Here is a 25,616-nt window from a genome sequence, read left to right as displayed (position 1 = left end):
ATTACATAACTTTTTATTAAGTCCAAAATCTAAGCACCAATATAAAACTCAGATATCCGATCTGATTATAATCGACAATTCCTTTGTTTTCGGTTTCCGGCCAGTTTTCTTTAAATTGTTCATGCAATTGTTTGCCTTCTTCTTTTTAATTAAATTATAAACACTATTCCATGAATTACGTAATTATGAAATTACATAACTTTTTATTAACTCCAAAATCTAAGCACCAATATAAAACTCCGATCTCCGATCTCCGATCTGATTATAATCGACAATTCCTTTGTTTTCGGTTTTGTTTAAGAAACTGTTTCTATGGAATTTGTAAAAAAAAATGTTCGGCGCATAAATACTCTTGACTACCTCGGTATGATGTACATAACTAATAACTAATATTTACACAACCGTTCTTAACTATTTGTGTGGTGAAATTATTGTTTATGTAATTTTAGATTGGGAATTTCGTGATAAATTTAACAACGCACTGCTTGAATTGCAAGAACAGGGCACATTAGAGAAAATGAAGAATAAATGGTGGAATGAAATGGGCGCCGGCATTTGCACAGTGAGTATAAAAAATTATTTTATCATAACAATAAAAAAGTAAGCACTATTAATCCACCATGGTGCTCTTAAGGGCAGGATCATTAGGAATTTTTCGGCTTTCAGGCACGAGGATTTCAACAAATAATCAGACAAATACATTCAAATAGGAATCCATTTACAAAGTTTCCCAGTTGTCTCGGCAAAATGCTATATGCATATTAAAACCTCTTTAGTGGACGTTATACTTAGTAAAATATTGCAAGTAGCATCTGACCTGGTCTACGGAAAGGGGGCTTAGGTGTCAAAAAATCAATTTTCACTTTTTAGTTGATTCGGATGGAAGATGAGATGCTTTTTCACGTGATAGAATCCAAAAAGTCATAATCATTTCCCGTAGTATCAGTGTCATCATCATGGTATCAGTCAGCTGCGCGGTATTAGAGTAAACGTCACTTCTTCAGTGTTACTTTTTTTAAATGTTCCACACTAGCAACTTACACGATGAACTATAATAATATTCCGACCAAAAACAACACTTACTGGACGTCTTTGAAGCCTCTGCAAAGGAGAACAATTAACGAGATAACGAGAAACTGACGAAACAAGTTGTTTATTTTTAACAGCTGTTTCCCAGAAAACTAGTTTTCACACGTTAGCTCCCTTTTCGTAGACCAGGTCACATATAGATAATTATTCTAACTAGTCTAAAAAGTCTCAAGACTCCTCCATCGAATCGAAGATTATACAAAATATCGCTTGTCAGTGTAAACAAAGTATTTCCTCTAAAATAATTAACTAGGAAGAAATATATAAATATATTATATATACACACCTGATATATTTGAGTATGTACTATATTCAAAACTGGTGGAATTGTATCACCTCGACAAACCATAATTCAAATAATTTGTTCTTCAAATTTTGCCGATATTTATTAATTAGCCAAATCACCTCTTACATACGAGCCTACACATAATTAATGATTGAAAAGGGGCTGAAACGATTTCATTAATTTTTATTTAAAATATTCTACATTTATCAATACATACGTATGTATATATATATGCATATATACGGTAAAATGTCCAATAAAATAGCGAAAAAAAATTTAATTGAGACCATTTCGACAATTTTTAAGTGAGAGATGATTATTATTTGTACAAAGTTTGGTTCTGATATCTTGTTGTTCCATTTTTACATTTTGAAGTTAAAGAATGTGATGCAATTTAAATATTAAATTCAATAATTGTATTATATATGAAGTAGGTATGGTTATAATCCTCTGATTTTCAAACTGTAACATAAAAACGTCAAAGTAGTGTTATACATCAAATTTAGTTCAATCTGGTGTAATAGTTTTCCACGTCCATTGTAAACCGTGTCGTACCATCTTAACATTAATATTTACTGATTCTGACGTTTTACTAGTTTCCAGGATAACCGTTATATGGGGATGAGTTTGGTATAAATTTTGTAGACTAACTAATAACTACAACTAATAACTAATATTTGCACTTTTAGTTCTTTTGATCTGATCTGGTTTGGTTTATTTGATGCACACCGGCAATAATTTTTTGGAAATTGTTTCACTGTCAAATTAGATAATTCCATATATATAGATTAATCTATAATTTTATTTTTGTTTAGTCCGGTAAACAACGGAGTGAAGAAACCGAGCTACAAATGAAAAATTTGATAGGTATTTACATAGTTTTGGGAGTAGGAAGTGGCCTGGCATTTGTTTATGGAATAGTTAGCTGGTTTTTTTACATCCGCACAAAGGCGAAGCATTATCACGTAAGTTCAATAAAGCAGCATATAATCAAGTGTTATGATTCAGTTTTTTTAATATTTTCAGTTGTCCATGAAAGAAGTGTTTCTAGAAGAATTCAAATTTGCGCTCGATTTTAACAGTCATACCCGAATTCTTAAAAATACTGCTTCAATATATTCTCGCGGACGTAATTCACTTCCAACTGATTCATCTAAGGAAGAGCAAAAATCACTACAGCATTAATTTTTTGTAAATCATATAATCATATATTGTATTTATATTTTAATAAATAAATAAAACAATGAATATCTAAAAAATACTTTCCTGAATATTACACATGGGTATTATAATCATGTATATAATATAATAAGTCTAAAAACCTGTATATCAGAGACTCGACAATTTGAGTGGACTAAGTTTTTAATTATGGCCAGTTGTTAGTTCTCCATAACAAAACATGAATATTGTTATCAATATCACGAACTGAAGGACGCACTTCGCGTCCTTGCTCGTAAATTTTACACTTGGTTCCTTCCAGAGGACTGTCCATGTCCATAAATCGTGCTATCAAAGAACGATAGCGCCGACCAATAGTTGCAATTAGTGGAACATTTGGATGAGGCACAGTGATAATACTTTTTATCTGCAATTATTAAATAAATATATTTATTTTGAAAGCTTAAGTTATTGTAATAAACTAGTATCAAAATTAAGGACAATTGATTATTATTATAAACTACCTCATTTTCATATGGACGAAAAACGCTAATAGGCCTCAGCGTTTTCAATTCGGTAATTATCAGGCAACCCCACGTTGTACCGATATACAATTCATTACGATGGGAAGCCATTGCAGATATTTGACATTTCACCAAACTTAAATGCTCATCGATTGCTATACTCTTCAAGGACTCCGAGCAAGGCAAGAGTTTAGAGCAATCAAGTTTATTTTCGATTCGTTTATTACAGACATTCCACTGATATACAACAAAACCAGGATAAAGACAAGAAAATACAAAGTCGTCTGTTGCGAACATCCGAGCGACTTTCACATCTTCAATAATATTAGGTTCTTCACTGTGGCATAATGACTGATGACCACAAACGCCGGTCTTGTTCAACGGAAATACATTAATCTTACCGGCCATTTCACCACACCAAAGTTCATATTCGCTATAAATTCAGAACAGAATATTAATTAGTACGTATGTATGAGCGATTAATTATATTTCGACAATAACTTACTTATTAATAATCACGGCACATGAGCTATGCAATATAAGACCGGAACAAATTTCAGTAAGTACGAATGTACCCTCAGCAAAAGCACAATTGGTTGGTACTTTCGTAGAGTCTACTAAAAAAACTCGACCATTGTGTAAACCTATAGCGACACGTTCAATCTTACGCAGATATACTAGACTTATAACAGGAGACTTTATAGCTGGATCTAGCATGTAAGTAAAAGTGTGGGCATAATTTTTGATGCTAGAAAATAAATATTTATTACATTATGTAGAGATGAAACTAGTAGCATGTAAAGTAGAACATACCTATATGAATGTATACTTCCTACCGTATCACCAATCCAAATACAATCTTCAATTATACAACAGCAAAGCATATTGGTTTTATGTTGACTGGAATGGGTTGAACGAATATTCTTTGAGTTATAACTTAAATCTGAACTTGGGGGATTATCCATTTGAAATCGATCCTTGCAATATATGGCGCTGGCTTGTAAAAAACTACCAGATGGTAAAACATCGAGAATGTCGATGCGTGAATTGTAGGAAGGAAGCCAAATCTCAAAACCTGTTGTACCATCTAAAGTGAAACATTTTAATTACGTTTATGAATAAATTTAAGAAATTACCCACCCTCATTTGTTGCGAGGATATTGAATATACCACAAACCACTTTTTCACTATGCGGCAAGGCAATTGTGTCTAACAAGTGTATACACTCTGGAGCAGTAAGTATTGATACAATTTGACTAGCTGATGGACGTTTTTTCGGCAATTCATCCCAACAGAGGACCATAAGGTCAAGGCAATACGTGGGAAACTGCGTTTCGCGCTGAGTAAGAGGAGGACGACTACCTTCCAGGATACACTCTTTTATAGACTCGTAGCCTTCAAAAGGTTGACGTAAGCTAATAATTTCGTAAATAAACATGCCAAATGAAAAGCAATCGACCTGGAGAAGAAAGCAATAACAAAATATTAAACTGTTTTCTTCAGATGATTGTAATCAATGTTCACTTTTTCAGTATACTCCTCTTCGCCATTGTAACGTATAATTTCAGGTGCCATAAAGCCCTCAGTACCTCCAAAACCCTTTGATCCATTTGGTGCGGTTTGACGGCTAATACCATAGTCAGCAATCTTTATTTGAACATTATTTCGCGGGGTATCTTCACTATAAATAGTATTCATTAACACAAAATTAATAACTAATTTATCTCTTTTTCGGGGAAAACCGAACATTTTATACTTTGTACATATTCAAAAGTTGGCAAAACTCTGATTAGTAACTTAGTATTCGTTCCAAATTAATTAAATATTCGTTATTCGGACCCTTTTTGGTATAATATTAACACCTACTACAAATTTTAATTAATGTCCGGAATATTAACTAACCGAAGTAACACAAATCATAATATCAGCTTACCTATGCGGATCTGGGAAATCCCAAACAAGCACATTTTCCGATTTTAAATCGCGATAAATTATACGTCGCCTATGTAAATATTCGATAGCACGTGCTGCTTGCAAAACCAATATTTGGAACGTGTGCGGTCCAATATGTGCCCCTCTTCGTCGGTATTGTCGTAAAATCGAATCAAGACCACCCATTGGGGCAAGTTCTAACACCAACGCCAAAGGCCTTATGCAAATACCAACCAAGGGAACAATATTTGGATGCTTTAATGTTAGAAGAACGGCTAACTCTTGTCGTGCTGTACAGTAAGCCTTACAAGCATGTTGAAGTGGATCACGATCCCATTTACCCATAGCAACTTTGTATGCCATTAAAGCACTCTAAAATCAATCAAAAATTTAAGTACTTAAGCAACTACGTATTTACTAATTTGCAAAATAAGCACATATGAATAAAAAGTAATCACCTCTTTGGCTCTTGGTCCTGGTGGTACAGGCTGCAACATTTTCATAGCTACAGCTTTAAAGCTGCGTGCAGTTTTTAATTTGCAAGTTGCTTTGAATACAAAACCAAAAGCCCCGCGGCCTAGAAGAGTACCTTTAATAATAGCATCCGAATTTATACTGTATCGGTCAGGTATATCAGCAAATACTACATCGGGAGCCAACCAATTTATTTGTATATCCAAATGTACAGGGCAAACAATCTTTGTCTCATTATACACCGAAAGGATACATTCTTCAACCATCCAACAGTAGCAGACACTTGTTACTTCCAGTTGATTATAAACGGGATGTCCGTCAACAGATGTATTCCGAGAGGAAGAGGTAGAATCAGGTCCCACACCTGAATCAGCATCCGAATGGTAAAGAGAATCCTTAAACATTTTAAGTTAAATATATAGCATCACTATAACTCCGACGGAAAAACATCAATTAGGAAAAAAACTCACTTCTGATGATCGTTCACACCGCTCTGTAGCATTAACATATGCTGAAAACAAATTCATTCCGCTTTCATCAGAACTTCCATTCAATTTTACAGCTCGCTTATTTTTATTGCCACTATAACTGTCTGCCGGAACACCACCGCTTGCACCACAATTAATAGCAGCACGATTTTCTCGACCACTGTTGTCACTCTTTAATTTTTGTAAACATTTTGGGCATAAAGCAAGACGAGTAATAAGAAATCGCCCTTCTGATGTATGAACAAATCGAGTACCTAACGCTGGATACCAATCTTCAAGTAATAAATCAATATGATCTACAACAAGCGCCAATAATTTTGAAACCACTGACATATCTGGTTCAATTTGTGCAACAAATACTGGATCGTCAGTTGATACTTGCTTGTATACGTCAATATTAAATAGCGGAAAATATATTTCCAATATACTAGACGACCATAAATTTATATCGCCCCACAAACCATCTAATTTGAGTTTAAAGCGATTCATGGGATTTCGAAATAATTGTGTTGTCGTGGTGGCGAGAAATGGTACTTCCCATACTTTAAAAATTAAAATCGAGCCTAAGTTCAAAGAAACGCCAGTTTGCCATAAAGTCCATTTAGCCTCTAAGTCCACTGTGGTGCGTACATCAAATTCCAAGCATTTCTAGATTAAAAAAGTTAACACATATTAAATGTACAAATAAGCGTTTGCCTTTAGAAGAATATACAAACAGGTATGTAAAAGTATTTGAAAAAAACTTTTATAAACTTACATCATTTTCGGGCAAATACATCGATTTTATAGCGTCCATAATCTGTTCATCAGCTAGCAATCTCGTTAAAATGCGAGACCAAAATCCAGAAGGAAAATATGTCATTAAAAGGATACGTCGTAATCCCACATCAGAACCAAAGCAATTATGTGGCGAATGTGACTTGAATGTTAGGTTATTTGTATCTATTTTATTTGAGCATCCTTTATTTAAGTTTCGAGCACGAGATCGTTGGAACACCTTAATTATTCATAATTAATTTCAAAATTGACTGATGTTAGATTGTTTTTTATACTTTAATTGTGGTACCTCCGTTCGCTGTAGAATCTTCATGAGAAGGTAACAACGAAGGTATTAGCAATGTGCGTGAATCCCACGTTAATGCAACTTCAAATTTATTCAACAGACTTACGATATAACTAGCAATTAAAAATAAATAATAGTGAAAAATCTTTGATTTATTTTTTTAATTAGAAACATTTTACATACCTTCTGTTTTTATTGCTCTGGGTTTTATCGTTACGGAACAACAATCCCAAATCATCCATATTCATAATTCCCGTCCGAGCAAAGGGATTAATTTCTCGTACTGTCACGACATGAGCTAGCATATCGCATAACCATTGTGGATCGAGAAAGTAGTAATCACGTAGTGTTGCGTCATCGTAATGTAAAATAACTCCATTATCATGTAAAAACATTGTTGCTTGATTAAGTTCTGCAGTATCACGGAAACTTTTATAATTATGTAAGCGCATTTCTTCAGTGATACATTTACGATATTCTTCAGCATCAAGCACAGGATCAACCCCAGCGGAACGTAGATTAGTAGCAATAACACTCACTATGTCTTCCAAAGCAATATATGTAGCAGGTACCTTTTGCAGCAGTAATGGCTCTTTGGACCCAGGCGAACGCAGCATAAAGGCAGTATCGTAAATGATGTTAGCCAATAGACGTACATTATGCATTGTACTATTTATAAGACCAAATAAGTGTTATAGAAACGAAGTATTACAAAAAGGATAACAATATCAATAAATATACTTAAATAAAACTGTGTACAAATAGGGTTCCAATTATATGGCAACTCAAAATTTATTCAAGACACCGACAGACCTCCAGACAGACAGGCATACTAAATAAATGTCGGCGGCATGAAGCAAATTAAGTAATAATCCAATACCAAAAACTTAAATACTTGTTTAATAAACTTTGTCCAAAAAAAATATATATATCGGAAATTGTAAAAAAGAACTGCAACCACATACGCAATGCATTAAACTGTCAGATAATTCCTGATCTATTGTTCACAACCAAATTGACGAGATACAACAGTTGTTGCCAAGAATGTCTAATGTCTTTTAATTCAATTGACACTGACACTAAAGGTTAAATTTTCCAATTTTTTTTATTTAAATTGAAAAAATAAGGAAGGAACCGAACATAGCGGACGTGACCGAACATTTTATACTCTCGCAATTTATTTATTTAATTTTATTAATATTATACAATTTGACCCACATACCCTGGAAACCCTAATATTAGGTATATGGGGCTGCCACACTATAAATGCAGTATTTATGCCAAGTTCTGTTCCGATATTTTCACTAGTGCTTACTTTACATATTGTAAAGTAAACTATTCAGATCGACTTCAAATGTTACCTATTTTCATTGATATTGGTCGAGTAGTTTCGGAGATATGGTCTTTGACCCATAATTTTTTGACCAATTCCGTACCTTCTATATAATGAAATTTAAGGTATCTAGTGTTTTCCCTTACTGAATTAAAGCATTTTCAGTTGTTTTCAACATAACTTTGTATGGGAGGAGGACATGGTTATAATCCGATTTCCTCCATTTTTGGACTGTATAAGATGGTACCTAAAAGAAACGATTCTAGAAAGTTTTGTTGATATAGCTTAAGTAGTTTAAGAGATATGTACAAAAAAGTTAGTAGAGGGCGGACCTGGCCCACTTCTCCAAAAAAAAATTACATCCTCCCCTTCATAGTGCGATTCTTTATACCAAATTTTACTTTCATAGTTTTATTTATGGCTTAGTTATAGTTCTTGGTTTTATGGTTTTTGGTTTTCGCCATTTTGTGGGCGTGGCAGTGGTTCGATTTTGGCCATCTTCGAAAATAACCTTCCTATCTTCATTTTTACTCAAGTTACAGCTTGCACAGACGGACGGACAGACAGACATCCGGGTTTGAACTCCACTCTTCATCCTGATCACTTTGGTATATATAACCCTATATCTAACTCGTTTAGTTTTCGGTGCTACATACAACCATTATCTGAACAAAACTATAATACTCTTTAACAACATTTTTGCGAGAGTGTAAAAACCGGGACGCTATGGTTTTTTGGTTGAAGACAATAAAAATCTACGCACCCTTCATAAGGCTACAATTTCCAATTCGTTTAACATAAAAAGTATAAAATCCAAGCAATGTCTATTTGGGTTTAAATTTAGAGAATCCCTGTTTTCTCCATAGGCAACTACTTATATGTTGAATATTCATGGTCATGTTGATGGCAAACCTAGCTAGAAACAGGTTAACCGCACCGACTAGTGCTGTATTAAAAATGTAAAATTTAAAACTTTCTAGATCAAAATAATAAATATCATAGTTAACAAGTAAGGAAACGCTAAGTTCAACCGAACACTTTATACTCTCGCAATTTATTGCTATATTTTTATTAAGATAACACACAATTCGGCATATACATATATAGTAAAGTTTGAAACCCCGAATATTAGGTATATGGGAGGAGAAGGGGAAGTTATGACCCGATTTTAACCATTTCTGGTACATTAGAAGAAAAATATTTCCTCTGAATTAAATTAAGACATGTGAGAGATTTACCGACATTTTCGGTGAAAAATTACCATAAGGCACGGAGTTCTTCATATTCGATATCCGGGGCATTGAAAAGTTATAGTCCGATTTCGACAATTTTTTCACAAGTGATGCCACAGATCATATATTCTATGGGCGCTAGAGTATTTGTGCAAAGTTTTATTTCGCTATCTTCATTGGTTCCTTATGTATATATTATAATGTGAAGGATTAAGATGGAATTCAAAATTGATTTATATGGGAAGTTGTCGTTGTTTTCCACACGTGTCATCGGGGTGTCAAGAAAATATTATATACCGCTTCTTTCTGCTATTTCTTCTATAAAATTTAATGTTTCTGACGTTTTTCGTTCGTGAGTTAACGCACTTTTAGTAAGACAGACAGACATCCGGATTTCAACTCGTCTGGTCACCCTGATCACTTTGGTATATATGACTGTATATCTAACTCTTTTAGTTTTAGGTGTTACAAACAACCGTCATGTGAACAAATCTATTATACTCTCTTAGCAACTTTGTTGCGACAGTATAAAAATAAATAGTTATCACAGAGACAGGTTGCCTCTTGATGTCTCCGGTTGAGCACCTTCACAATCAGGCCCGTATGCTACCTGTGAAGGAGCATAACGAAATGCTCTCCAAACAGTTTCTGTTGGAATGCTTTCGTAGAAATCACCTACTGTAAGCCAAGCCGCCTCCCAGAGCCATCAATAGTACCTTCCTGAAATACGTCGACGACATATAGGACTGTACCGGCCAGACTTCGGATGCAACAGACTTTCGACAAGCACTGAACGTCATTCACAGAGGAGTCATTAACACCTTCATCGACTTCTCCCCGTACTTGGAGATAAAACACCACCCATCACAGACACCGAGCTCGAGTTACATCGTTTCTCGTTCTGGATACTGTAGCAGGTTAAACTCCTACTTATTCAGACTAAACCACGAAATACTCAATATATGTCCTGCATATGATATTACGCACATTTTTGCATACTCAACTTAAATCGTGTTTTTTGAGTTGTGACACTATTCATGTAAATGAACGATATGTATATCAGTCGTAAGCAGGATATCTCAGTACACTTTGACTAGGATGAAGAGACGAATTGAATTCCGCATATCTGTCCGTCCGTCGGTTCAAGTGATTATTGGTCCTACTTTATTTATTATTTGTATTGGTTCGATATTTTAATAAAATTGAGTGAACATTTGTTCCTAATCGAAATGTGATAATTATAGCGCTGAATATACATAAATGAAATCGGTTTGGAAGTTTGTCAAATTCTAGTTTTTCGTTCATGTATCCAATTTATTCAATTTCGATCCTTTTCTTTAATGGGATCGACTAGATTTAATGCGTCACAATAATGTTATTAATTGTTCACTTTTGAGCTTTTGCAGACTATTCAGACTATAATTATGTAAAATTTAGGAGTTTCTGTACTCACCGGCAGCTAATTTCTATTGAGTCAATTACACGTGGGAGACCGATTTTTTCAGCGTCTGGTATGGCAATGAATTTTTCGCGTATAATTTGCTGCAATTCCTCAGCTTTTTGTGCGGAAAAAGTTTCACCGACGGCATCGAAATGTGTACCAACAATAATTACGGCAGAATTTTGTGCGCGAGCCTGAAAAAGGAAAAAAAACGTCAGTTCAATACAGTTAAAGTATAAAAATTATACATAAGAGTTTATAAATTGTCAAAATTTTAGTGATAATGTTTATTTACGAGTAACTATAAAAAGTTATTCTTTAAAGGCTAAGAGGGACGGTTAATATTTTTACCAAAACAACCGACTACTCTGCAAAATTGAAGTTTAGTTAATTTAGCTTTTACTTTGGACTATCTTATAAATTTAGAATATTATTATCTCTTACTATAGCTATATAGCTTCAGAAAACTGTGTCTGTAATAAATCAGTTACCATGGAACTTTCGCAGGAAGCCCATTTTTAATTACTTACAGTTTTAGTTATTTACTTCGCAAACAGTATTATTTAAATACATTAAAACATGTATTCTGTAATTTTGTTTGTTGCAGTTTGCTATTGTTTGGCCCTTGACGTCTGTATCTCATGCCTTTGTTAGACGATTTATGAAATCTACAAGTGTAATATGATATTTTTTGTTCGCCTCCATGCGAATATAGGGAATCCTTTAATTTGTTCCTTGATAGTAGAATTTTTAATTTTGTTTTATGCCCTGGTCGAAAAGTCCGATTTTATAAAATTTTACTTCTATTGCCAATTTAAGATTTCGAGTTATGGAGAACTTCGAGTTATGGAATTTTGAGTTATGGAAGCAAATTTGTATGAAATTTGATTTCTACACGCTATTGCCAATTCAAAATTTCGTGTTATGGAGATCTTCGAGTTATGGAAGTTCCACTGTATATTTTTTGGGAAAGTGGGCGTAGCCCGCCCTAAATAGGTTTTTTTTATATACTCGCAAACTGTTACAGCTACGAAAAGGGTTAAATCGTAAAATAACCACGTCTATGGCAGCATTCCCATATGACAGCATTTTAAATTTCATCATATTCTTTCACTTTAAAACATATAAATATCGAAATAGAATATAGCACGAACAGTTTTATATGACAATTATATTTTATCGGCATATAGTATTACCAAAAAACCATAAATTTGAAGAGAATATCGAAGTAATAATGGTATAATCGAAAACGAAATGAAAACTTTATACATACCTGTATATTTCCTAACCATTGAAGAATTTCTGAAAGTCCTTTGTGACCATCAGTTATCTTCCAAAGTACTAAATACAAACTGCGTTTCGACAAAAAGTACTGATGTGTTGCATAATACCTTTAAAATCATTCAAATATTTTATGACTCCATTAAAATATTCCTATGAATATACGTACTCTTTTTGCCCACCGAAATCCCAAGTTCGAAATATTACTGGCCCATGAGATCCCGGCGCTTTCTTGCCTCTTTCACATATCCAAGTCCCAATATCAACGCCAACAGTGGAAATATTTCCTTTATTATTTAATTTAGAGGTATTACGCCTATGGCCCATACGTTTAGTCCAATGATTCTCCGAAGCGCGTGTTTTCTGTGAACCACCACCCTGTCTAAGCAGATCTAGTAGGGTCGTCTTCCCAATACCTTGTACGCCTACTACCATTAGCTTCATACGAGCGTAAATTACGGAATTTTCATAAATAGACTTCAAATAACCAATAATATCCATTGTTTTATACTTTTTACTTTCAATCATTGATTTGAGAGGCTCTTGAAGGAGACAACCACGTGTGTTTAAATTCCACAAACGGGAAAGAAGGCCGAGATGTGGTGGTAGATCGGTAATATTCACATTGCCACTTATATTCAGAACACTAAGTCCATTTAACTCGTGTAATGAAGTAGGAATTTCCTGTTGAATATGTAAAGCATTAAATGTACATATTTAACCAAATTAAACTCACCTTTAAGCAATTATTGCTAATATCCAGCATAGATAGATTTGGGAATATCAATTTAGATTTGGTTACACCCACAACACTCCAATCTGCATCGTCAGATTCATTAAAAAGTGTAGTGACATCATCAGTGGATAACTGTATACGTGTCAGGAGGTTGTCCGCTAATATTAAAGTACGCAAAGACTCAAGTCTCAAATGACGACGATGTTGACAAACACTTTTAAGGACTGTGCTACGAAATGTAGTCGTTTTACCACTAACCACGGGTTTAACAAATGAAGTTGCATCATCAGCGGATGCAGCAATGGGCTGCTCTATAAAACTATAACATAACAAATGTGGGTCTGATTCAGTGGTGATGCGCGGCAAACTTGGCCAACAAGAAATTTCATTATGACTTAAATCCAATTGTTTGAGTGTTGAAGGATAACTTGTAACATGACCCATTGATCTACGATAAATAAAAAGACTTTATCGCAAAATATGACTTTATAATTTTTTGTATTTACCTTAAGCTATTATATGATATATTAAGTCGAGTTAAATTGGCCGCCAAACAAGGTAATACTACTGGTATGCTGGTAAAAAGATTGTTGGCTATATTTAAGCTATTTAACTTTGAAAATCCCTCTTCTTGTTTAGATTTATTCCACTTCATTTCATTGTCAGTTATTTCTAACGAATTAGACCAAATGTTACGATGTATCAGCTGTTGAAAAACTAAGTGTCGTTGTTTAGAATTATTCTCATTTGAAGAATCAGTTTTGAATAATGATTCTGATTCAAACTTTTCCGAGCTGAGATGAGATATTAGAGTCTGGTAAAAATAAAATTAAATAAATAAAAAATTAGGAATAACTAAATGAATGCAAATTTCCAGTGTTTTTTACAAAAGTTCCGTAGAACATATATTTATATAGAATATAAGTTATAAATAATTTCAACGTATGTATACAAAAGCTAGGGTCAATAACGATATCATATTTTTTCACCAAAATTAACCTAGAAGCGAACGGTGCCACGATGCACCGATGCATGTCTTTTCAAAACAATACATTACATAACAGATATAACAGATTTTCCAGATTGCTTATTGATCTATTTGAGGGTACTAATTTCAGTAAAAAATATCATTATTTTTTTATATAATTTTCATTAAAATATACATACATATATATTTACCTACTATTATCCAAACTATCTACATATCGTTAGAGTTGTTGTTTTGAAACTCACAACGCTAAATTACTATTTATTTCCTGACCATTTTGATGTACATGTATACATACTATCTCAATGATTTTAGATGTAGCAAAAACCGTTACGGAAATAAAACTATTACTATTACACTAATATGTGTAACATATTGCAAGAGTATAATAATAATAATAAAATATATATATTTACCTGCATAGGAGGTACTGGCAAGTCCCTGAGTAAATTAAAAGCTATATTCAATTCACGCAACTTTGGCGCTTTCCACATATCAAACGGCATTTCTTGAAGTTTGTTATTTGAAATATCTAAAATAGCAAGTGATGGTAAGTGAAATATTTCCGTAGGAATTGTTACTAATCGATTATCCTGTATGAAGAGCTCTTCAAGTACAGGACAATTGTACGAATATTTCACGCTATTAGGTGACTGCTCAGGCGAAGGTAAACTGGAAATTTTATTCTGTGCGATATTTAAATATCTATTGAATAGGCGCAATATAAAAAATCAATAGTTTATCCTGGCTGTAATATACTGAAAATCATTAAGATACTTACTTCAAGCTAACTAATTTAAAAATTGCCAGCGGAATAATGGAGATGTTGTTATGAGAAAAATCTATACGCGTTATGGCAGTCAATGTGATATCATTTACCATGGGATGTCCTTGAAGTTTGGGATTCAATTTTAGAACACCATTTACCAGCCAATTAACACTGCAATAAAATAAAGTCAGAACTATTTTCTTATGAATTCAAGTTATATATAGTATATATTTAAATCATATACATATTTTAATTCCTATATTCATTATATGGCGATTATTGTGCATCTTTTAAGGTAACAGCCAAGGATGTAATATTTGAATTTTTATGAGCTTTGAATATTATAATATTATTGAAGACGGTATCAAACATTGTTGCTCGATGGAAATCAATTTGCCCACTTCCTCTAATTTAATATTCAAAAAAACAATGGTACTAACATTAGTAATAACGAAAAATCAGTATATATACACACCATATAATATTTAAGGAACTTTTTACAGCCTACGGACAGACATCTATCTACTTTCGATAATAAGTTAAAAACGGATATAGCGACAAAGATTTCTCATAAGAAATGTTGACTTGATAATAAGGATGGACTGTTATTTCGACGATCTAATCGGAGTTTTTTGCTGTTCCTCAGCGTGGTATCTTGTTTGCAATCACAACGGTACTAAAAATATAGAGCAAAAACACTTCCTCCTAAGCGGTCGATATTCATGCGTATTATTTCAAAGTAAAGCTCTAAGTTAAGAAGAATTAAGCAGAAGATTCCGCAGGATGCTGCCCAGTCAACGCTACTGTTTAACTTCCAAATTTCGTACCTCTTTTAACTAACAGAGTTTTCTTGCGCGGAGCATTACACTCTCACCTGCTAACCTCACCTGTGACCTTTGCGCAACTTCGATCGGAATACTGTAGCAGATTAAAATGTTACTTATTCAGACTAGGCCGCGGCATATCAAATAAACCAACAACCATTTCAACCTCAACCGAACAGACTCATCTAACACCCCTCTACTTATGCTCAGATCCAGTCGAAATAGTTTGCTTCCTGGGCCTCCCGTTAAATTGTTCGTATCCCCTTCAATCAGGGTCTATGTTATCGCTATAACAACAATAGCAACTAAATTTTCACATCATACAAATATAGTAAAATGAGTAAAATATGTACTCTTCAGACTCACCGCACAAATGACAACTGAACATTTGAATTATTATGCCAATCTATAATAGTTGGTACATTGGGAAACATTGCGCTATACGAGATATTTGCTGCTGATGGTAGAAAAGCATTTACATCAATAGGTGCTGGGAGCTCCTTTTTGTTAATTTTATAATCGGAATCAGGATGCACACGCTGGGCAAGTAAGCGATTCAATATTACTTCATCTTCCGATGTAATGGCCACACTTAACGCCGTGCCATTTTCATCGCGAGCTCCATATCTGAGAGGAAGAACATGAAAACATTTAATAAATATTTGTTACGGTATATGTAGTTAGTACAAATTTACTTTAAAAGCAATTCAAGCATTGGTAATGAATGCTGTTTACACGCCTCCGCAATTGGCACATTACTTAGCCCATATATTTCCTCTATGCATTTTGGATCATTTTGATCCTCAACTGGTTTGGCTAAAATATTGGGATTTGCCCCATGTTCCAGTAGCAATTTGGCAACGTCAACAAAACCACCGCGCACTGCTGCTAAGAGGGCAGTTTCACGTGCTGCCCCGCAAAGTAAATTTAAATTAATGGGACATATTTCAGATTCCTTCTCTTCCTATTAAATAATTAATCATGTAAAAAAAGAGCAACTTCTTTGCATTATTTATATCGAATTGTTATTACTTACACTAACCCGATTATCGTCTTCCCCAGTTATATTTAATTTTAACATAATTGCCTGAATTCCAAATGAAATACGCTTGCGAGTAGGCGTGATGGGGGTACTGCTGGTACTAGAATTTCGCGTAGCTTCCTTTCCGTTTCCGCCAACTTCATTAGATACTATTTTATGACATTTCACTTTCCATCTAAGTAACAAATTTACCAATGCCTTGTTACCTAGAATGCTGGCGATATAAAGGCTGGTCTGGCCTGTTACATCTTGCGCATTTGGATCGAAAGGTAAGTACCACTCCCATTTACCTTCAACATCGCGATAAATAGTATACAAATATTGTGGGTATTTAAATTCTATTAGCAACTCTAGTAATGAAATATGACCGTTAATGCAGGCAGCATGAATCGGCAGCCAGCGCTCAACCGTAGATTGCTGTAAAAACTCACATTTAATCAATGATGTTCTTGTGTATGCATGCGTAATTATAGGCGAAAACTAAATTAAATATACCTGTATCAATTCCGGGAATCGTTCCAACATTAATTTTGCTATATTATAATGTCCATGATGTACAGCAACATAAAGTGGCGAATATTTCGTAACAGCATGTGAGCGACCATCGGCTCCTGCATCTAAAAGACGATTGGTGATACCCTCATACCCAGCTTGTGAAGCCCTAAAATATTAAAATCCGAGTTGAAAGGGTTCGCAGGTTATGCAGCATGGCACAAACAACAAAATAAAACCTGTACAATAGCAAATAAACTGATGCATGATCTTTTTGTTTAAAGGACTTTAAACAAAATTTATCCCGACAAATATTCTCAGAATTTGCATTTATAATGTTTCATAACTTAATTCTCCTAAATTTGATTCCTTAAATATCGGAGATATATTATGCACATTGTTATACAAAATAAAAAAAGCATTGGATTAATTACATAACGAAAATGTACATGAACATCTACACAGTATAGTGGTCACTGTTCATAGCAAGCATCAATGGAAAAGTAAGTAGTGTTTTGAACTACATGGCCAATACCACCAATGTGGATAAACTAAAAACTCGCCGAGTATGATTTTTCTGCCGAAATGGTTTCAGTGGTGTTGGATGCCTCCTCAACCAGTAGAAAATTATATCTCTGCCTCTGAAAAAGCAAAAGCTTTTTCTGTGAAACTTGTAAAAAACGTCCGATGTGTAAATAATTTTGACTACCTCGGTATATGTACTAAACCAACTTCTTAAATACTTGCCGTTCCGTGAGAAATTAACATAACTAATCGCACTGAACTTAAAAAAGTACAATTTTAAGCAAACATATTTTAATATAAATTCTATGTACGTAAAACTTACAGATAAAGCAACGTGCTAGCTCCAGCTGGCGCCATATTCGTTACAACATGTCTTTCAGCACCTAATGCTTCCAAAAGCACACAAACAGTACGTTCATCGCCATTTAGTACTGCGTGACGTAATTCGCGATGCTTTATCATTCGAACTTGCTCGCGCGCATCTGAAAATATAGAGAAAGATAATTAAAAATAAAAAGAAAGTATTAAATATTCACATTCGTAAAGATTTGTAGAGTTTTGTTTTACCTAAGGAGTGTGAAAATTCAATGACTTCATCCACGAAATAATCGCAGGCTTCCAAAGCGGTTTCAGTGCCAGGTTTTGGCTTATCAACAAAATGCCATGGCATATTACAGACGATAAGAAGATATTTTTTACCAAATATGATCAAACTAGAACAATGTATAAATAGTCCATGAATATAAAAATACCTACATATAAAACACATCTTCAAATTATACCAAAACCAGATAGGATTTGATAGGGATTATGGGATATTAACACCCATTCAGGATTTAAACGACATAACTTAAAATTCTAATATATCTATATGAAAAGTATTTTTATAGGTAAACACAATGATGATGTTAAAGAAATTTATACTACGAAACGTCACTAAAAATATATTGTATCTATTTTTTAATCTAAAAATATTATAAATTATACTTTATTAAATCAGAAAAACAATAAAAAGACTATATGACGAATATGTTTAGTTTTTTTTGGCAATTTGAGCTTCAACTTATTGGCGATACATATGTATATATTTAGTGCTGCCATAATATCTGTGACCAGTTTAGGCCATTATAAACATGAATCTATAATAATTTTATTTTATTTAATAATGCATATATTAAGTGAGCGATGTACAAAATTTTATTTGAAATGGTCACCTTTCGATTTTCACACAAGACCTCAAACGATTCGGCCATTGATCAATAGCGACACGCCCAACTTCTATTCGTATTGACGACGCTGCTAAAAAAATTAAGAATCTCAAAATTTCTGAAACATCCTGTACACTTTTGCCCCTTTTTTCAGAAGCGAGGAGGTGTAAGGCCTTTACAGGACCATCAAACCATTACAACAGATGGATGGTGATCAAGTTGAACCCTTGGATTAACCTTTTTTGCGTGTTTGGAAGTTTTTGCGTAGATTTTGTCTCCAAATAATCGCGTGCCACTGAAGAAGCAGTTTGCAACTGATCCTTATTTGATTGAAGCCCGTTGTCAGATGATGACCAGTTGACCGTCGTGGGCTTTTATATGAAATCATCTCAAATAAGTTTTGATATTGATCTGGTCGATATATCCATTTCCTTTGACATAATTTCTGTTTTCTATGGGGATTTTTACGAATGCCTTCACGAACTGTTCTTATGGCTGAAATAGTTCGAACGACACTTATTTGAAAGAATCACTGCAATACGATTTTCTTTAGCTCACCACTATTGTTTATATGTATGAGTAAACAGTGCATACAAACATACTCCTCGCTATATGCATTTTCAAGCAAAACTTTGCAACAGAATTTATGGCAAGACTAAATAGATGAAACTCTTTATTTTTCCGCACCAAATGAGGCGGTTTTCCATATTTTTAAAGCCTTTTTTGCAATCTTCAGCTCATTTTGATTTATAGTTAGGGATTTTATATTTTAATTTGAAGTTATAAATTATTTCCGTCATTGTAATTTTTTATTTTAACAACTATAGGTTCTTTCAATTATGTCCAATTTATCTCACATTTTACAATTTATTAAAAAGGATGTCTTTTATTTGGGGTTCTTTATAAAGCCAAGAACCTAAGTAAATTTAATTGGAACATAATATTAATGTAAACATGGCATAGAATTAACATTTAATGTGAAATGATCCTATTTATTTTAAAAATTAAATTAAACACTACCAAATCACCACTGCGTTCTAGCATATAGGCGTGTCTATCTGAAATATTATTATTTATATCAACAGTTTGGTTTACTTTATAGACTACGGATTTTCTAATTCACTAATATTCATATGTCACCAAAAAAACTATAATAAACGAAAAATAGAGACTAGTTTGACAGCTATTCTTTGAAAAATCAATAGAAACAAACTGAAGTTGTTCAGGGTAGAAGTAACGCTTTTATTACTGCACTGTTAAAAGCTCTCGCAAAGAGCGAAACTACGAAAAAGTAAATAATGGAAAACTAGCAAAAAGACAACTGAGTGGTGATTTTGACACATCATATTAACGCTTAAAAATAATTACAATAAAATTATTTAAGCAACAGCAAGCATTTAATTCATTTTTATAACATTTAACATGGTATATGATTATACGATCAGGGTTAAAATAGGTTGGATATAAGGATTCTCCAGATTAAGACTATAGACGTCAAATTATATATCGGGTTACGATGTAAATAGCTAATATCATGGACTGATCTAAGGATAAAGGTATTTAATGCCCTTCACTATGTGAAAGAACCCGAAACTAGAGGAAGGAAGAACAAAATCGCAATCAGTTTCTACAAGATGTTACTACATTACGCCAGGATACTCATACATTTAAATGACTTGAAGAATTAATTTAATATTCAAATGGAAGTCGTTCGGTCCGGGACTAACTTCAAAAAATGTGATTATTTGGAAGCAGTTCTACAAACGTACCCTTTTTAAGTAAAATTAATATACAAAAAAGGCTAACATTTGCCAGACACCTACACACTTAGTTCGTCGAAATTGGAGAAACGTGCTTTGGTCGGATGAAACCAAGGAAAAACTATCCAAACGTGTTTGGATTTGACCGAAAGTTTTATTCGATTGTACGTGGGTTGCATCATCTGGTGACGGACCGATTTTCTGAATAAAGGGGTAGAATATGTGTAAATTACAACAAAGATAGAAAAAAGGTAAAAATGTCAAATAAAATAAAAGTTAAATTTCGTTAATCTACAAAGAGAAACGACAAAATACTTCCACCAGTGTATCTCGATTAGTTTTAGGTATTACAAACGACCATTGGGTGAATATAACATTATATTATGTGCAAGATGTTATGAGAGCATAAAAATAATGCTTGCTTTAATATAAATAAGCGGCGCTTTAATGTGGATGCCGAAATTATAATTATCATGAAAAAAATTAATTGATCATATATTATCAAACCAATTTTTAATAAAACAAAGTTAATATATTTTGCGTAAATATTATGAATTCTTTATTAAGTAAAACTGCACAGGGAATGAATAGATTCCCAAATTTACCAAGAAATAAAGAGTTCAATTCAAAAAATCGTCCGCTAGCAATTAGTTCATTGATAGTCCACAATACTAATGTATTTTATCTTTATTTTAAGCTTGGAGTGTTCAATCTGATACTATACTCAATGATTGGCGTTGTTGTTGTAGCGATTATCTATCCCTGCCGAAAAGGAAAGTATAAATCTAGTTGTCGTCGAGGTAACAGGAGGCCCAGGAAGCATGCTGCTTCGACGGGGTCGGACCAAAGGGAAGGGGGTGTTACATGAGTATTGTTCGTTGGGCATGCAAAAAGGTGGTTAGTGTCATGCGGGGACTCGTTGCATGCAGGACATATATTTTGTATGTCGGGGTTCAGTGTGGATAAGTAGGAGTTTAACCTGCTACAATATCCAGATCGAAGTTGCGCAAGGGTCACTCCGCTTTGACGCAGCAACTCGAGCTTTACTAAAGGTGGTGGTTTGGTTCCAAGGACGCCATTCACTGGAAGGGAGCAAGGAAGGTGTTAATAGCTCCACTGTGAATGGCGTTTAGAGCTTGTCTGAAACTGTCTGCGTCCGCAGTCTGGTCGGTGTATTGTTCTGGATCGTCGACGTATTGTAAGAGTGACCTCTTGATGCACCTGGGGGGCGGTTCTGCTTCCAGCAAGTGACTACATGGGTGATTTCTACGAAAGCACCCTAGTAGAAACTGTTTGGTAAGCAGTTCATTGTGCTCCTTATTAGGCAGCATAATGACCTCATTGTGCAAATGTGCTTCTGGTGACGTCAAGAGGCATCCTGTAGATGTCCGGAGTGCGGTATTCTGACACGTTTGTATCTTCCTCTGTTGTGTGCCGCTGCATCCAGGCGACCATACCGGTGCTGCGTAATTTATGACCGGCCGGCCGATAGCCTTGGTAAGTGGCCAGCAACGTTTCTTTGTCCTTTCCCCAAGTGCTACCGCCTAGCGACTTGAGGATTTTGTTACCATAGGTCGCCAGGTTATGCAATTTATCAGACCACCGCTGGCAGTGGTGATGTCCGGCGAACTGCTGCAAGTGCCCATAATTCTGGTAGGGGCTTCGTCATTAATTATGCAGAATGTCGAATCGTCTACCTGTTCTGCCACCTCCATCCCTCTCCGAACATTTTACAGGCAAGAATGCCAAAGATCGTGGTGACATAAATCCAATCAAAAAATTATGGAGTGAATTGGACAGGCGTTGCGTCAAAACCCGGTTTCATCTCTCACCGCACTAAAAACACGGCTCCAAGAAGAATGGTATAAATAGGCAATAATTACATTTTAATAAATATAGTTTAAAAAACTAAAAAACACGCTTTTAACCCTAGAAGGGTATTGTGAGTAAAATTTACTCACATACGAAATAGATTTATTCGTAAATCAGCAGGTTGGCCCCACTGAAAGTCAAGCCACTAGCAGTGCTTGTCCCACTCTGTCATAAGTCGGCTGCCGCAAGCATTGAATGGTGTTGTTTGATTTATAAAATTTACTCATCGGTACCTATAAGCGCCTACAATTTAACCGTACCCTTCTAGGGTTAAACCACATCAAGCTAAAAAATTAAAAATAATTCTTAATATATGCTGAAAAAATAAATTATGAAACATATTTCTATTTTTTACATTTATGTTATTACACATTTTTGTTAAGTGCGTCCTTGCATTTTAAATACCCCGCTATATAAGTATGCACAGCTTTTCTATAAAAGTACACTTTCTTTATGGATATTTATTTATACACATATGTTGCATACTTTTAAGCGCATCTTTTTGCTGAGTTAATCGCCTTCTTGCAGTGGAAAAAGTTAAAAACATACAAAGGTACATACAAGTGGAGCTAATAAAAGCGTATTAAAAATTATATCGAATATGTCAGATCGCTTGAGCGAAGTTATAAAAAACCAGACAATAACACAAAGTACTTAAAACTGGAAAAAATAAAACGGTTTTCTATTCATTTATAAAAAAAAAAACCTAATATTAAAGTTGCGTGTATTTTTGACTGTTTTGTTACTTTAAATTATTTTGTAGTTTTATTCCAACAAAAAATGTTTGATATGTACATATATTCTTAGCTAAAATATAAAACTCCACTTTGGCATTCAAAAATTTTACTTCATTATTGATTTTAACCATTTTATCCGCACTTAAAGTGCTTTTTTCAAAAAAAAAAAGACAAGACCAAATTCGACGGTTTCCCCCTATTTCGGGTCCTACGAATCGAACTGCATCATTACTTTTTTGAGTTACAATCATGGTTTCATACAAAAATTTTTGTTGAAGTTTTTCATCAAAGTGGCCCATTGTAAGAGAAAGGCACATTTTTCTTGGGCCTCTAACTTTCTTTGGCAAAGCTCCTCAGAATAAGTCCGTCTTTAAGTTCTTAGATGACTGTAAACCCCAAAATCAATGTTTTTTGTGCCCTTATAGCCAATATGTCGAAAAAACTGAAATTTAATCAATTTTTTTTAAATGTTTTTTCGTCAATATTTTAATTTACCCTTTGATACTTATACATTAAGTGACATCTTGTAATAGTAAGAAACTTAAGCAGAGACAACGTTCTGAGCAAACTAACCATTAGAAAAAAACTTAACAAAATTTGTATTTTTTAAAAAAGCTACACTAACTATGTTTGTGTGCTGTTTTATTTTTTTTGTATCTTATAAGTGTTATCAATAAGTATAATAAATTTGTACACAATATTTAAATTAAATTTAATAAGACTCATCTATCAATGTCCAACACAAATCAGCAAGCAATGAGTCAAGCTTTTAACCACTGCACTGATAAGAAATAACAACAAGTAACGTTTGAAAGAAACGTTAAATGCTTGCCTAAGCATAGATTGCAGTAATTAATTTGACTTTGACTTCGCGGAAAGAACATTGTTTTAGTGCCTTGTATATTAAGAAAATAAATTAAAATGAATAAGTGTCCAATTGGCTTATCGTTGTTCTGCTACGTATGTGGAAAATTTGCAAGCCTCGGAGTAGACGCAAAATATCTTCGGGAACTGCCGGCATCTACGAGGAATATTTCGATTTGCCCGTTATAAGAGACGTAGATTGGGTGTCAAATACCATTTGCACGCAATGCAAAAAAAATTGATTAAATTTCAGTTTTTTCGACATAATGGCTATAGGGACACAAAAAACATTGATTTTGAACTTAAAGACGGACTTATTCTGAGAAGCTTTGCCAAAGAAAGTTTACCAAAAAAGTCAACATTAAAAAAGTTAGAGACCGAAGAAAAATGTCCCTTTCTCTTACAATGGGCCACTTTGATGAAAAACTTCAACAAAAATGTTTGTATGAAACCATGATTGTAACTCAAAAAAGTAATGATCCAGTTCGATTCGTTGGACCCGAAATAGGGGGAAACCGTCGAATTTGGTCTTGTCTTGATATTAAAGTTACTCACTGTACATAGTTTTGTAATGTTTTTATTTCATATTTATTGTTATTAATAAGAAATGAACTACGTGGTGGAACTACGAACTACTTCACAGGCGAAAATGTAACATACCTGCATCTGAATCAGATTCACTCATTTTTTATTGATCCAAACGAGTCCTTTTGTTCCCAATTAAGACAATATTAAAATCTTAGCTCTTGTGGTTTGAACTTCTAACAAAAACTAACACTTTCATTCATTTACTAGTTTCTTAATTTTCTTTCTTACAAAAATTCAATGAAACAAACAAACAATGTAAAATGTACACTAGACACCGATGCTCTCAAAACTCAGAAAGTAGCTCTCAAAACTTTCTGACAATTGGTTGCATTGGCTGAAAAGCTATACGACTGGGTTCAGATAAAGTAGCTTTGTCTTTCCCTGAATGGGAAATTTTGTATAAAATAAAAATATTAATTAAAAGTCTGAAACTGATACAAATTATTTAAATTAATTCCGTAAAAGTATTTTAAAGTGAACAAAGTGTACGCGAATTTCAGAAAATTATAAGAAACGGAATGACCATTGTAGAAATGTTCATACAATGGGAATGACAGAGTACGTTGCCCCGTGTGAACGCAATGAGCAAAACCAAGAGAAATGGTGAAAGTTTTCATCTCAGTATATAAAGTAGAAAACCTTTGGTTTGTTTACATTATTTTTCATATTTTAATCACCACCGAGGCGTACTTGGGTTGTGTGCATCTAATTTTAAATATTGAATTAAAATAAATACATCCCTGGATTGGTGACACTGCATTTGGCGTTTTCAAATTTTAAAAGATTTAATATTACTATGAAACAATTTGAATAATTTTCACTAAATAACCTTGAAAGAGTATGTATGTCTGGTTCAAGTAAGTACTTGGCAAACTTCTTTGGCAATGTCTTCCATAAATAGTCAGCAATA

At 33.9% G+C, this 25,616-nt stretch overlaps 2 protein-coding genes across 8 annotated transcripts in view; one reads left to right on the top strand and one right to left on the bottom strand.

The window, feature by feature from the left end:
- The window catches only part of LOC105214272 (glutamate receptor ionotropic, kainate 1), a 17,882-nt gene extending 15,101 nt beyond the window's left edge, over positions 1 to 2,781 (top strand). For 4 of the 5 annotated variants that reach the window (XM_054236018.1, XM_011187609.3, XM_054236016.1 and 1 more), the window contains 3 exons: positions 450 to 562; positions 2,191 to 2,340; positions 2,402 to 2,781. In XM_054236018.1, coding sequence (XP_054091993.1) covers positions 450 to 562; positions 2,191 to 2,340; positions 2,402 to 2,560 — 422 coding nt within the window. In that variant the 3' untranslated portion in view covers positions 2,561 to 2,781. Of the gene's footprint in view, positions 1 to 449; positions 563 to 2,190 lie in introns of all 5 variants that reach the window. The other variant, XM_054236015.1, reaches the window with a different exon arrangement.
- LOC105214270 (leucine-rich repeat serine/threonine-protein kinase 1) lies at positions 1,542 to 25,616 on the bottom strand. Of its 3 annotated transcripts, none has more exons than XM_054236005.1 (28): positions 24,779 to 25,616; positions 18,892 to 22,802; positions 18,245 to 18,390; positions 18,000 to 18,159; positions 17,156 to 17,321; positions 16,661 to 17,077; positions 16,314 to 16,582; positions 15,985 to 16,245; positions 14,807 to 14,965; positions 14,442 to 14,730; positions 13,544 to 13,851; positions 13,038 to 13,485; positions 12,471 to 12,985; positions 12,294 to 12,411; positions 11,033 to 11,214; positions 7,198 to 7,683; positions 7,004 to 7,127; positions 6,709 to 6,948; positions 5,934 to 6,599; positions 5,448 to 5,858; positions 4,991 to 5,361; positions 4,582 to 4,738; positions 4,198 to 4,516; positions 3,871 to 4,144; positions 3,563 to 3,805; positions 3,058 to 3,490; positions 2,251 to 2,960; positions 1,542 to 2,132 (listed from the first exon to the last, which is right to left on the bottom strand). In XM_054236005.1, the coding sequence occupies exons 3-27, from the start codon at positions 18,345 to 18,347 to the stop codon at positions 2,742 to 2,744; spliced, it is 7,338 nt and encodes a 2,445-aa protein (XP_054091980.1). In that variant the 5' UTR covers positions 18,348 to 18,390; positions 18,892 to 22,802; positions 24,779 to 25,616; the 3' UTR covers positions 1,542 to 2,132; positions 2,251 to 2,741. The 3 variants fall into 3 exon arrangements, with proteins under 3 accessions (XP_054091980.1, XP_054091979.1, XP_054091981.1); XM_054236004.1 differs by having other exon boundaries at positions 16,655 to 17,077; positions 24,779 to 25,615; XM_054236006.1 differs by lacking the exons at positions 16,314 to 16,582; positions 16,661 to 17,077; positions 17,156 to 17,321; ... (2 more) ...; positions 18,892 to 22,802; positions 24,779 to 25,616 and having other exon boundaries at positions 14,807 to 14,987; positions 15,985 to 16,157.

The sequence above is a fragment of the Zeugodacus cucurbitae genome, chromosome 2 (assembly GCF_028554725.1).
Source record: "Zeugodacus cucurbitae isolate PBARC_wt_2022May chromosome 2, idZeuCucr1.2, whole genome shotgun sequence".
Taxonomy (NCBI): domain Eukaryota; kingdom Metazoa; phylum Arthropoda; class Insecta; order Diptera; family Tephritidae; genus Zeugodacus; species Zeugodacus cucurbitae.
The sequence above is the reverse complement of the archived record's forward strand: the minus strand, read 5'-3'. Positions and strand labels throughout refer to the sequence as shown.